The 13,089-nt window shown below is 41.9% G+C and overlaps 1 protein-coding gene across 1 annotated transcript in view; it reads right to left on the minus strand.

The window, feature by feature from the left end:
* Positions 1–13,089, minus strand: part of LOC5575064 — a 172,638-nt gene that overhangs the window by 138,565 nt on the left and 20,984 nt on the right. Inside the window, exon 2 of the mRNA XM_021843159.1 lies at positions 8,062–8,715. Within this exon, the coding sequence (XP_021698851.1) occupies positions 8,062–8,138 (77 nt within the window). The 5' untranslated portion in view covers positions 8,139–8,715. The remainder of the gene's footprint in view (positions 1–8,061; positions 8,716–13,089) is intronic.

The raw sequence follows: 13,089 nt of genomic DNA on the forward strand, positions 1-13,089 counted from the left end.
TGGTCGGTACCCGACAGAACAGAGAGCGGTACAGGGCAGCGAGAGCCGAAGAAAAGCGAATCCACCGCAGAAAGCAAAGGCAGCACGAAGAAAGTGTGGTAGCTGACGCACAAGAAAGCATGAACCGAAATGATATGCGGAGATTTTATGCAACGGTCAATGGTGCGCGGCACAATACCGTACCAGTGCCCGCCATGTGCAATGACCGAGAAGGGAATTTGCTGACCGATAAAACGGCGGTGGCTGCCAGGTGGAAGGAGCACTTTCAGCAATTGTTGAATGGTAAGAATGGAAATGTAGCGAGGAACAGGATGAACATAGATGATGACGATCAAGCTGTGGACCCACCGACCATAGGAGAGGTTAAAAAGGCTATCAGCGAGCTGAAGAACTGTAAGGCTGCTGGGAAGGACGAGATCCCGGTCGAGCTTCTCAAGCACGGAAGCGAGCAGCTTTACCAGTCGATCCACCGAGTACTTCTGAAGGTATGGGAGGACGAAGAATTGCCCACCGGCTGGTTGGATGGCCTCATTCGCCCTATCTACAAGAAAGGGCACAGACTGGAGTGTGCCAATTACAGAGGAATTACCCTGCTGAATTCGGCGTACAAAATTCTGTCGCGCATCCTGTTTAACAGACTGAGACCGCTCGAGGAGTCCTTCGTCGGCGAATACCAAGCTGGTTTTCGTGAGGGCCGTTCGACAACGGACCAGATGTTTAGCTTGCGAATGATCCTAGACAAATTCCGGGAGTATAACTTGCAGACTCACCATCTGTTTATTGATTTCAAGGCGGCGTACGACTTAGTGAAAAGAAATGAGCTTTGGCAGATAATGTCTGAAAATGGTTTTCCGGCGAAACTAATTAGGCTGATACGTGCTACGCTGGATGGTTCGAAATCAAGTGTTCGGATCGCAGACGAGGTGTCAACCTCGTTCGTGACGTTAGACGGATTGAAGCAGGGAGACGCACTTTCGAATTTACAGTTCAACATTGCACTTGAGGGTGCTATTAGGAGATCTGGCGTGCAAAGAAATGGCACTATTATCACAAGGTCGCACATGCTCCTTGGCTTTGCGGACGATATAGACCTGATTGGAATCGATCGCAGGTCAGTGGAATAGGCCTTCATGCCTCTGAAGAGGGAGACAGCGAGGATAGGCCTGACCATCAATTCTACCAAGACGAAGTACATGGTTGCAGGTAGAGATAGAGTCAGGCATGGTGGTGTAAGTGCTGAGGTAGTGTTTGATGGGGATGTGTTTGAAGTTGTTGAAGAATTTGTTTACCTTGGAACACTTGTGACATGTGACAACGACGTTCCCCGCGAAGTGAAAAGACGTGTTGCGGCTGCGAATAGGGCCTTTTACGGACTACGTAACCAGCTTAGGTCCCGCAGCTTGAAAACCGAAACAAAATTCGCCCTGTATAAAACATTGATTCTTCCGGTGGCTCTCTACCGGCACGAAGCGTGGACGTTGAAAGAGTCAGACCGGAAAGCTCTCGGTGTTTTCGAGCGTAAAGTGCTGCGGACAATACTCGGTGGAAAACTCGAAAATGGTGTGTGGCGCAGACGCATGAATCACGAGTTGTATCAAGTGTACAAAGATGCGAATATTATCAATCGTGTAAAATACGGCAGACTTCAGTGGGCTGGTCACTTAGTGCGAATGTCGGAAGAAAGAATTGCGAAAATAATATTCAGCAGAGAACCAGGTAGAGGTCGGCGGCTTCGGGGAAGACCACGAATACGCTGGCTGTACGCAATGGAATAGGACCTGGCGACCCTAAACGTTCGGGGCAACTGGAGAAGTTTCGCCCAAGACCGACGAAGATGGAGCTCTACAATACGCTTGGCAATGGCGTGATGCTACGCTGTAGCCATCAAGGTATCAAGGTAGGTAGGTATCTACGAGTAAAAAGAGAAATCTCGCATAATTTATGATCTCGTCCCAAAAGCCATAGGTGACCAAGTGTGTAGCTTGTTATTACTGAGCAAACGAATTGGTTTACACTTTATTTCACAATGCTACGATAAAGAGAAGATCCTCCTCTGTCTCCCAGCGGTGACAGTAATAATTAAAATGACGCTTGAGAACGTTTTGCGATTATGCGTATATCATAAGTCATTTATGCTTATAACAGCTCTTTTGACCAAGAACAACTTTAATTTCCATGCCATGGTATTCAAAGGGTTTGATCTTGCAGTTTGTCCCGTATATCCATTAGAGTGGTTCAAAAAATCGTTTTTGCTCCACACCGCTCATTAGATTTTAGACCAAATTCTGAGTGTCCTCTCAAAATTTGAGCTCTTCTGGATGAAAACTGAGACTGCACAAGCCCTTTTAAGTTTATATGGGAATTACTATGAGAAAAGCAACCAATTCATTCCATTGGTAATAGTGTTTGCCCATGTGCTGTTGGAGATTAGAGCTTCGTTGATACTGTGAGATACATTCATCAGCTACAATTTTGCCGAAGGCCGTTTTTAAATCGGACGCCCAGGGAATTAGTTATTGATTTTTGAATGAGTTGTAAAACTTTGGGTATAATTATTGGGCTGTTCTGCAGGCATCACTGGATATATGCAGTAAAACATAGTAGCCATGATTTGTGCGTGCTATCTTTCGCGCCAGGTGCACCAATGTTGCCTGTTCAGAAGTTAAATGAGCACTGCTGAAAAATTTGTGACTGGATATAAATCAATAACTAGTTACTGAGGCGTCCGATTTAAAAACGGTCTTCGGCAAAGTTGTAGCTGATGAATGTATCTCACAGTATCAACGAAGCTCTAATCTCCAAGAGCACATGGGCAAACACTATTACCAATGGAATGAATTGGTTGCTTTTCTCATAGTAATTCCCATATAAACTTAAAAGGGCTTGTGCAGTCTCAGTTTTCATCCAGAAGAGCTCAAATTTTGAGAGGACACTCAGAATTTGGTCTAAAATCTAATGAGCGGTGTGGAGCAAAAACGATTTTTTGAACCACTCTAATATCCATACGTTCAACGCAATATGCGTCGGTACAACAACAGCCGGATCCTATTCGTGGCACTTTTGATTCACTTCGGCAGTGGGGTTTTTTGAAAGCTACAAAGCTCGTATTTGGCCTCAATATGCGTCGTAAAGAAGCGCTTCTTATTGCAAAGTTTCAGAAAGTTTGGCCGAGAAAAACCCCCATGCCAAAGTGAATCATGAAAGTGCCCAAGTGGTTCTTTTTTTTCTATCTTTATTAACGAGATTTTTAGCCCTGGGCTAGTTCATCTCGGGACCAACGGCTTTACTTCCCTTCCGAAGGAAGTCGTCACTGAAATTTTTAGTGACTATCTCGGGGATGGGATTCGATCCCAGGTCCTCGGCGTGAGAGGCGTGTGTTCTAACCACTACACCAGGTCCGTCCCCTCCAAGTGGTTCTGCACCCTATCCATAAATACTTTACACAAAATAAAAAAAAATTCTTGACCCTCCGACCATTTTTTTTATTTTGGTCGCAAATGAAAGAGCAAAGTCTAATTGTTTTTAGTTTGAAATTTCAGACTTACCTATTATTTGTAATAAAGTTGCTAATAAAGACACCGTGACAATCATAATAATTTAATACATGAGAAATATTTTAAAGTGATAGAAAACATAAAGATACCAAAAAAATGGTAGTTTTGGCCGCTTCTTTATATGGAGCCCGATCATTGTGTAACTATCCGTCATCAACGATGTAACGCGACTGAAACAACCGGATGTCAGGACAGCGAAGGCGATGGCTACCTCAGCACAGTGGAAAGTTGAAACCAATTAGCTTCCACGATGAGCGAAGCCATTCAACTGCTCAAAAGCAACAAGGCCGCTGGCAAGGATGGTTGGCCGCTTGTCAGGTTTTATCGACGGCTAAAGATGGTGACGGACCAAATCTTTTCCGTGCGGCAAATTCGAAAATATCGTGAGCATCAGGTCCCTACGCAAAATCTGTTCATCGATTTCAAGGCGGCAAACGACAGTATTGACCGTGTAGAGCTATGGGTGATCGTGGACGAGAATTGCTTTCCTGTGAAGCTCACAAGATTTATTAGAGCTACGATGGACGGTGTGCAAAACGGCGAGAAGATCTCGGGCGAACATTCCAGTACGTTCGAGTCTCGGCGGGGACTACGACAGGGCGATGGACTTTCGTTCCTGTTGTTTAATATTGCGCTAGAAGGTACCATGCGGAAAGCCGGACTTAATAGTCGAGGCACGATTTCCACGAGATCCGGACAATTTGTTTGCTTCGCGGACGACATGGATATTATTGGAAAAAAATTGAAACGGTGGCAGATTTGTTCACCCGCCTGAAACGTGAAGAAACAAGAGTCAAAATACGGGCTAATGGTGAATGCTTCGAAAACAAAGAACATGCTGGTAGAAACTAAGCGCGACAGGGCCTACCTTGGAATCAGTATCACGATAGACGGGAATACTTTCGAGATGATGGACGAGTTCGTCTACCTTGGATCCTTGCTGATGGCTGGCAACAATGTTAGTCGGGAAATACGAAGGCGTATCATCAGTTGAAGTTGTACCTACTATGGGCTCCAGAAGAAACTGTGGTCAAGAAAGATTCACCCCGCATCAAATGCACGATGTACAAAGCGCTCATAAGACCGGTAGTTCTCTATGGGCATGAGACGTGGACTATGCTCGAGGAGGACTTGCAAGCTCTTGGGGTTTTCGAACGCCGCAGAGCGCCGAGTACTAAGGACTATCTTCGGCGGCGTGCAGGAGTACGGCGTATGGTGGCGAAGGATGAACCACGAGCTCGCTCAACTCTACGGCGAAGCCAGTATCGTGAAGGTAGCTAAAGCTGGAAGGATACGCTGGGCAGGGCATGTTGCAAAAATGTCGGACAACAACCCTGTAAAGATGGTGTTCGCTTCGAATCCGGTCGGAACAAGAAGACGTAGGGCGTAGCGAGCTAGGTGGACTGACCAGGTATACCAGGACCTGGAGAACGTGAGACGCAGTCGAGGATGGAGAGAAGCGGCCATGAACCGAGTGAATTGGCGAAATATTGTTGGCGATGTTTTATCAAGATAATTGATGTAAAGCCAAATAAATAAATGAATACATAACGCTAATCAAAGAGCGCAATTGCATCAAATCAAGTCGTTGTCTTCAGCGGGGAAAAGTAAACAAACTTACTTTATCAATCCAATGTGTTTCACAGACGAAAAACGCTCTAAACCAACGTGATTTTTTTTTCACTATTAGAATGTTTAATTTTAGGATCTACAAAACGGCGTGAGTAAGATTTCCCACTCTCACAACCTAAACATTACTTTCACCGTTTTGTTGTATGGAGAGACAAAGTGACTTAACCACGAATCAGAACACTACTTGGCTCGATTTTACACTGGTACTAAATCGACGCAAGTAACTAAATGAAACGGCTTATCATTTTATCATACATTTTTTTGTGGGCAACGATAGAATCTACCTAGTATTTGAACGCGAGCTGATTGCATGCAAAATTTAAGCAATGTTCACGGCGAAAAATGTTAAGAAGGGGATTCATTTTAAAACAGTTTTAGAAGACAGGTTGTGATTCTTCTAAATTAATTTTCTCAAACCCGTATGAAAGTTACTTACGTCGATTTGGAAATGTAATCGAGAAATACACAATATACCAAAGGATGGGCTAATATTGACCAAAACAAAACCACATAATGGTCCTTGAACAATGCTTAAAATCTCATCACAAAATAAATATTGTTCAGGATGCTGCCGCTAACAGCCCATGGACAATTCGAATATGACGAATCCCTCTTTTTCCGCTCTTTTGCACAATGAATATACGTACAGTTAGGTGTGGTTTTTGAATGGCCCTCTACCTACTAGGCTGAGACGAATCTCGAAGAAAAAGGAGAATTTCGGTTTCGCAAATCACGATCCTCCTCCAGAGCCGGGGTGAACCGGGGAGAGATGGTTGAAAAACTTATTTCATTTTAGTTTCGAAAGCCACCGGTGAGGAGCTGGAAGGAAGGAAACGTTTGTTCTCGCTCCTGCACCATTGCTCTGGTTTTCATTAAAATTGTATCTTTTCACAGAACGTTGACAAGTCAAACCAGGCAGGTCGAGTTCGGCTTTGAGACACAACGACTTATTTTTTCGACGTGAAATTGGGTCTCCAAGCGGGAGAGGAAAAGATGGATGTTTTGACGAGCTCGGTCTGATACGTTGAAATGGATGCGGAAAATTTATTCATTCGCAATCAGCATAATAGGAAACGATTCAACCAAACTTTGAAATAGGTACGAGCACAACTTTATTCCATTCGAAACGATCAAGCTCCGAATCGCTCGCTAAAGTTGTCTCATGGATGCTTTTACTCCATGCAACGCAACGAATTTGGTATTCCCGAATCGAAGTTTGTGCTTTTGTGGATGTGTTGCGCTGTTAGACGAATCGTAAAATATATCGTTAATGACCCATTTCTATGCGGAAGAGGCATCCGATAATGCTATTCTGGCTTGCAATCTTGTTCTTCATCGCATTGCGTCCCGATTGGGACATAGTTTGATTCGTATGTGGTACAGCAAACTATAACAGCACTTTTATTAAAGTGATGGGGGTGACCCATTTCGCATAAAGACGTTTCGCATACGGACGTTTGGCATAATGGACGTTTTGCATAAAGCAGTTTCATACAAGAACAGGTAGCATTTTAAAGAAGGCATATAATTCTGATTATGCAAAATGTCCATTATGCCAAACGTCCGTATGCGAAACGTCTTTATGCGAAATGTCCCACCCCCCTCTATACCGATTAAAACAAAGAAACTATCCAAACTAAATTGATCCACAAATCCTGGCGTCTTATTACCTTATAGTAGGGTGACCCATAATCACCAAGCTGCAGAAATCTTGATTTATTGTTCTAGTCCCAAAACAACATCTATGAATGTTCGAATAAAATCCCTAAAGTTTAAAGGGGCAGTCAACGCGTAACAAATTTGTATAGACGTAATGGAGATAATGTACGTTCCGGGCCTTTCTTAGCCGAGTGGTTAGAGTCCGCGGCTACAAAGCAAGGGTTTGAATCCCAGTCGCACAAGGATCTTTTCGTAATGGAAATTTCCTTGACTTCCCTGGGCATAAAGTATCACCAAACTTGCTACACGATATACGAATGCGAAAATGGCAACTTAGGCAAAACCTCTCAGTTAATATCTGTGGAAATGCTCATTGAACACTAAGTAGGCCCTGTTCCAGTGAGGACGTAATGCCAAGAAGAAGAAGAAGGGTATAGAAAATAGACTGTCGAAAAATTAACTTTTTCAAAAACAACTCTTTTCGTTATTATAACAGTATAAGCTTTAGAAGCATTATTGAACATGTTTTTAAAAAATGTGTTTTCACCTTAGTATTCACACTTTTTACGAAGAGAGTCATCCTGATCGCTGTTTCCCCGTTGATCAATGCTACCCGGTTCTACAGTATTTGTTTTGTCTTGAGTTATTTACCCAGCACAACCACAAGTGAGTTAAGCTTTTGACCAAAATAGTTACCACTCCAAGATTCGTTCAAAATGGTAACCAAAGCTGAGTGCTGCATGACACGTTCAATACAATTACGCAACCACCTTTAGTCACACAGCAAAGCGAAAATGGTAGGTACACACCCTTTTCTGCCATCATCACACCTAGGCGAGCCCAGGAAGTAATTTAATCGCAAATTGGATGAAGCACTACATCAGAACACAATAATGTAATAAACTGCTCGCTCTGCTTTCGTGAGTGCTCGCAATTGGCGAATTGAGGCTTTCAAATTTGTGGGTATGGGCAACATTAAATCACATCTATTTAATTCATTTTCTTCGCAAGTATGATACAGAAAGAAATTATAAAATTTTGATTCTACCTTTGCAGGCATATTGAACTTTATTATTAGCCATGAATACAAAAGACGTGTTTTCACTGCAACATTTCAAAAGTTTTCCGGATTTCAAAAGTTTTCATTTAAATATTCGATAAAAGTTTTTCGTTCATCCAAAACTGTGTAATATTCATAGACAAAGCATCAACTTACCCTCTCTGGAACAGATCAACATTGTAGAACTTGTACAGCTCCACAGCAAATTCAATCGTCGCCTGCAAATCTGCCATAATCCCCGTTTCTGAAGTTTCCGTCCCTGTAGTAACTAATGGATCACAATTGGTTATGCGTATCTGCACCACAAAAATCCAAATTTCTTTCCAGGCCCTTCCACTCTTGGTTCTCCCTGTTCACTAAACCGTGTCACGGTGTTTATCCCTCATTTAAGATGCTCATTTTCACTAACGACTCTTCCGCCACCGCACTGGCGTTCATTCTGGACCTGCTTCCGGCCTTGTGTTTTCACAGATTTTCACTTCACTTTTCTTTTCTTGCCATTTATTAGTATTCACCTCCCGCCTCACCCAGATGAGACCCTTCATGGATCGAATAAATCTTTCCGTTGCCAGGGGATCCTTCTGTCAGGCCGAAGTGATGCAAAGTTATATCTTGCCTTCTTTAATTTTCCTCGAAATGTTTGAGGATTTAAACGTTTATCTCCTATCACGTCTCATTCATCGCCGTCCAATTTCATTCCAGCCAGGCACATAGACTTTTCTTTCTTGTCCGCATAATCGTCTCGACCCACAACATGTTCGTATATTTCTTTCAAGTTGGTGATTCCGGTTCACATAATAAATCGTTTCCCTATTGAGAAAAGATAGAGAGAAGATGATGGTATGATTAGTTCTTTTAAGCTTGGGTTTGTTGAAAATGAGAACCTGAAAATTTTCTGTTTGTTGATGTAATGAATCAATATTCAAGCGATTTGTACAAACTACGTTCAACAGAAATGATTTATTTATTATTATATTTGTTTATCTAATCTAAACTAATCTAAGCGCTTTCGCAGTCAATAAGCATCCTGGAAATGTTAGGTATTTTCTTGTCAGTATTAATATTTGCAGTATATCAGCGATATTATACAAATATTAAATGGCCAGCCCCACTGTGCAGACTTTGGGTTTGAAGACAATTGAAAAAATTATGACGATAACCTAATCGCATGAATTATTAATAGACAAAATAATTCAATTCAAGGAAAGAAGAAACGAGGACAACCGTACCAACCGTTTCGATTCAGGGTCATAGGTAATATAGTTGGGAGTGGCGTTGCTAAGAAAGTTAATGCACACTCCATTGTTGTTCTCCTGGGTTGGGACATAGGCATTTCTTTTTCATGTCCTGGTTCAAGAGCCTTGGTTTAAGTGCCTTTGCTTGCTTTCTGAAACGAGAAGAAAACTTATGCTACTTTTTTTTCGCAATAAAGGAACCAAAACTGTTTCCCATAAATTATAAAAACATTTGTGCAAAATAATAATCAGATTTAAAAAGTATTAGTCTCAAATGTTGTAACAAAACTAGATTAGAAATAACAAGAATATGAATACTTGATTCATTTGACCAAATATAAGACAATGTGTGCAATTTGATCAAAAATTATAAAATTGGGTATTGAAAATGATCTTACCAAATTTCATTAGTATTCCAACATCTGGTGTGTTTGTACTCCTGGATTGTGGGTACCGCTGTTACCACAATGTTACCACTTTGCAGTGGCCAGTAAAAACAGCATTTTTCACTTTTATGAGCCTTGGTCTATTTGTAAATTTTTCCGTTTGCTACGCTTGTACTCGGACGCCAAGACTCACACTAAATTTTTTTCTTGTTAATCCACAAGCCCACGCAACTTCCACCGACTGAACTCGGGCTTACACATTGATGGAAGTTCGGCAGCAGGAAAAACAGCAGCGCTTGAAAAATCTTCTCAGTAAGGACAATTTCCATTACTGCTTGATGCACACACTTTTATATTGTGCTTAATAACGTAATAAATGCAGCAAATAATCAAATATTGAATATTACAAAAACATAAAAAATTGTTGAAATTGACGGAAGGCAATTTTTCGCGTCCTTTGTTGAGCACAGTACGCTTCAATCTCCTTTATTATTGAATTAGTTTATTATTACAATCTTATTATAAATTAAATCATGCTTCTCACAAAACCACAGAGACTAAGGTTTTAGCTGAATGAATATACGAATCTCATTCATTTAGCCAAAAACTTTACCTCGGTGGTTTTCCGTAAAAATTCGTAAATTTAGTAAACAGTTGAGAAAACTCAAACACACATGGGAGACCACCCTTCTCTTTCGGGCAACTAGAGAAGTATCGCCCAAGATCGACGAAGATCGAGTTCTACAATACGCCCGGCAATGTACAGGGGAAATAATTTAGATAGGCAAAATTTTACCTAAACTCAAATGCGTATAACTTTATAAAAAAAATGATGAAATTGGTTGCATCCGGAAGCAGTCGACGGCAAATTTGGTCTAGTTTAAGGAACTTGCTTGGCCACGTATATTGGCTACCGGAAACCGGAGATGTTCCGGATTTTCCGAGGTCATGTCAAAATGTCATTTTTTCAGCTGATTGTATTTTTGTGTGGAGTGAGTAGTGTTTGATCCTTCGACCTTGACGCTTGCTCCTGCTGGGGCGGGTGATGAGGGCAGGATCAAACATGTCGCGCGTCGGTAGTGAAGCGGTGGAAAAGTGATCGGTTCGTTAGTAGTGTTTGATCCTTCGACCTTGACGCTTGCTCCTGCTGGGGCGGGTGATGAGGGCAGGATCAAACATGTCGCGCGTCGGTAGTGAAGCGGTGGAAAAGTGATCGGTTTGTTAGTAGTGTTTGATCCTTCGACCTTGACGCTTGCTCCTGCGGGAGCGGGTGATGAGGGCAGGATCAAACATGTCGCGCGTCGGTAGTGAAACGGTGGAAAAGTGATCGGTTCTTTAGTAGTGTTTGATCCTTCGACCTTGACGCTTGCTCCTGCTGGGGCGGGTGATGAGGGCAGGATCAAACATGTCGCGCGTCGGTAGTGAAGCGGTGGAAAAGTGATCGGTTCGTTAGTAGTGTTTGATCCTTCGACCTTGACACTTGCTCCTGCGGGAGCGGGTGATGAGGGCAGGATCAAACATGTCGCGTGTCGGTAGTGAAGCGGTGAAAAAGTGATCAGTTCGTTAGTAGTGTTTGATCCTTCGACCTTGACGCTTGCTCCTGCGGGGGCGGGCGATGGGGGCAGGATCAAACTTGTCGCGCGTCGTTCGCTCAGAGCAATGAAAAAGCGCCGCGGATCGCTAGTAGTGTTTGATCTATTGATCGCGTTGCTTGCTCTTGTGTGGGCGAGTGACGAACACTTGTTCGGCGTTTAATGCGATTATCGAATTATTTCGCGAATCCGGTTAGGCGTGATTATATCATGGATCGCATCACCAAACATTGGTGACTCCCAGATCTTTACTTTATCCCACTAACCCAATATCCTCTCCATGACAACCGTGGAGATGCAGAGGTGATATCGGTCTCTAGTAACAACGGTAGTCACACTAACATTCCTTCCCTTCCTCGATGAACGTAAGGACGTGGCCGGCGCCGTTATTGACTTTTAAATTTGAGCTCTCGATTTGTGCACATTGAAGAATGGTAAGCTAATCCCAAGCCCCATTCATTAATTCCCTGTGCAACTTCGATTGTTCTGGTCAATCACGGAGTAGCAACTACGAATTGTACGGTCATCTATGCTTATGCTTATGCTTATGATTGTATTTTTGTGTGGAGTGAAGTTGTACAGATGTTTATAATATTCCAAGAAACTAGAACTAATAGAAAGTTGAATGCCGGTGGACGCGTTAAGATTCGTTGAAAATCTTCGAAAATATGATCATTCCCTTAAAAGTGGTTCCGAAAAATATGGTCAGTCATGTTTGTATATCCAATCATGTACCTATATTGCTGTGTGCGTTTGAAATGCTAATATCAAATGCGGGAACACCAAACGCGGTAAGATTTTCAACAAGGAAGGCGAGGTCGAAGATTGATTTTCATTGCTAGGTTGGCGGTGATATGGACTATGGTTGCTAGGTATCTTTGTGTGGTACTTTGTGTTACCGCATTTGAAGCCCAGTTAGAATTAATTTGCACGTCAAACGCAAACAGCAATATATTATCCGGAGCTACATCCGAGTGAGCATCAAACTTCAAGATGATGCTTCCGGTAGCATATTTAGAACCATCAGACGAACTGACCACTCCATAGTAGGTTTCAGGTGCCCTGGGGGAAGTGGCCAATTAGGAAAATGTTCGGAACCATATCAGCATGGCCAACAAACTTCAATATTTTTTAAGGTGATAATTCCGGATACATTTCCAAAACCACCGGCAGCCATGACCACTTTTTAGTAGGTTCGAGGTACCCCGATGGAAGTGGCCAATTTCACACATGTTGGAATTATATCAATATGGGTAACAAACTTCAATATTTTTAAAAATCATGCTTCCGGAAGCAGTTCTAAAATCATCGTCTACCATGAATAGTACCGTGCTGCATCAATATCCGGACGCTTGAGAGGCACCAAATGTTCCAGTTCAATTTTCACTACCTTATTTGCTCATATGATTATAGAGTGATTTTCATACAATTAGTTTAGGCTCATATCTTCATGAAAACGAAAAACATTTCAGTAAAATTAGCAAAATAGTATGTAAATCGTGAAAATAATTTAAGCATGTCTTGTTCTTAAACCCGGACACATGAATCAATATGCCGGACACTAGTGAATCAAAATCCGGACATCTCAATTTAAACTGACCATATTTATATAAAATGCATTGAATTCAACTAGAAAACGGTTATGCCGGTAATGTTATACATACTCCCGTGCAAAAGTTTGGGTTCACCCCCTCAAAAATATACAAAAGTGTTCTGTCCATATCTCTGTGATAACACATCCAATTGAAACTCTTTGAGCCGCATTCGAAAGGCAAAGAGTTATTCTTACTTCGTATGTATTTTTCCAAAAACATTTTTTGAATTTTGTATACTAATTTTTTACTTAAAGTTGTGACACTTTTCAAAAAACACACTGAAAAATTATGTTTAATTTACTCAGCATTGGGTCGACCAAAATTTTAAATCAAAGTGTCATTAGAATCGTAAACTTATATTCTTTGAAGAGACCCC

Source organism: Aedes aegypti, chromosome 2, assembly GCF_002204515.2.
Source record: "Aedes aegypti strain LVP_AGWG chromosome 2, AaegL5.0 Primary Assembly, whole genome shotgun sequence".
In the NCBI taxonomy this organism is placed as follows: Eukaryota; Metazoa; Arthropoda; class Insecta; order Diptera; family Culicidae; genus Aedes; species Aedes aegypti.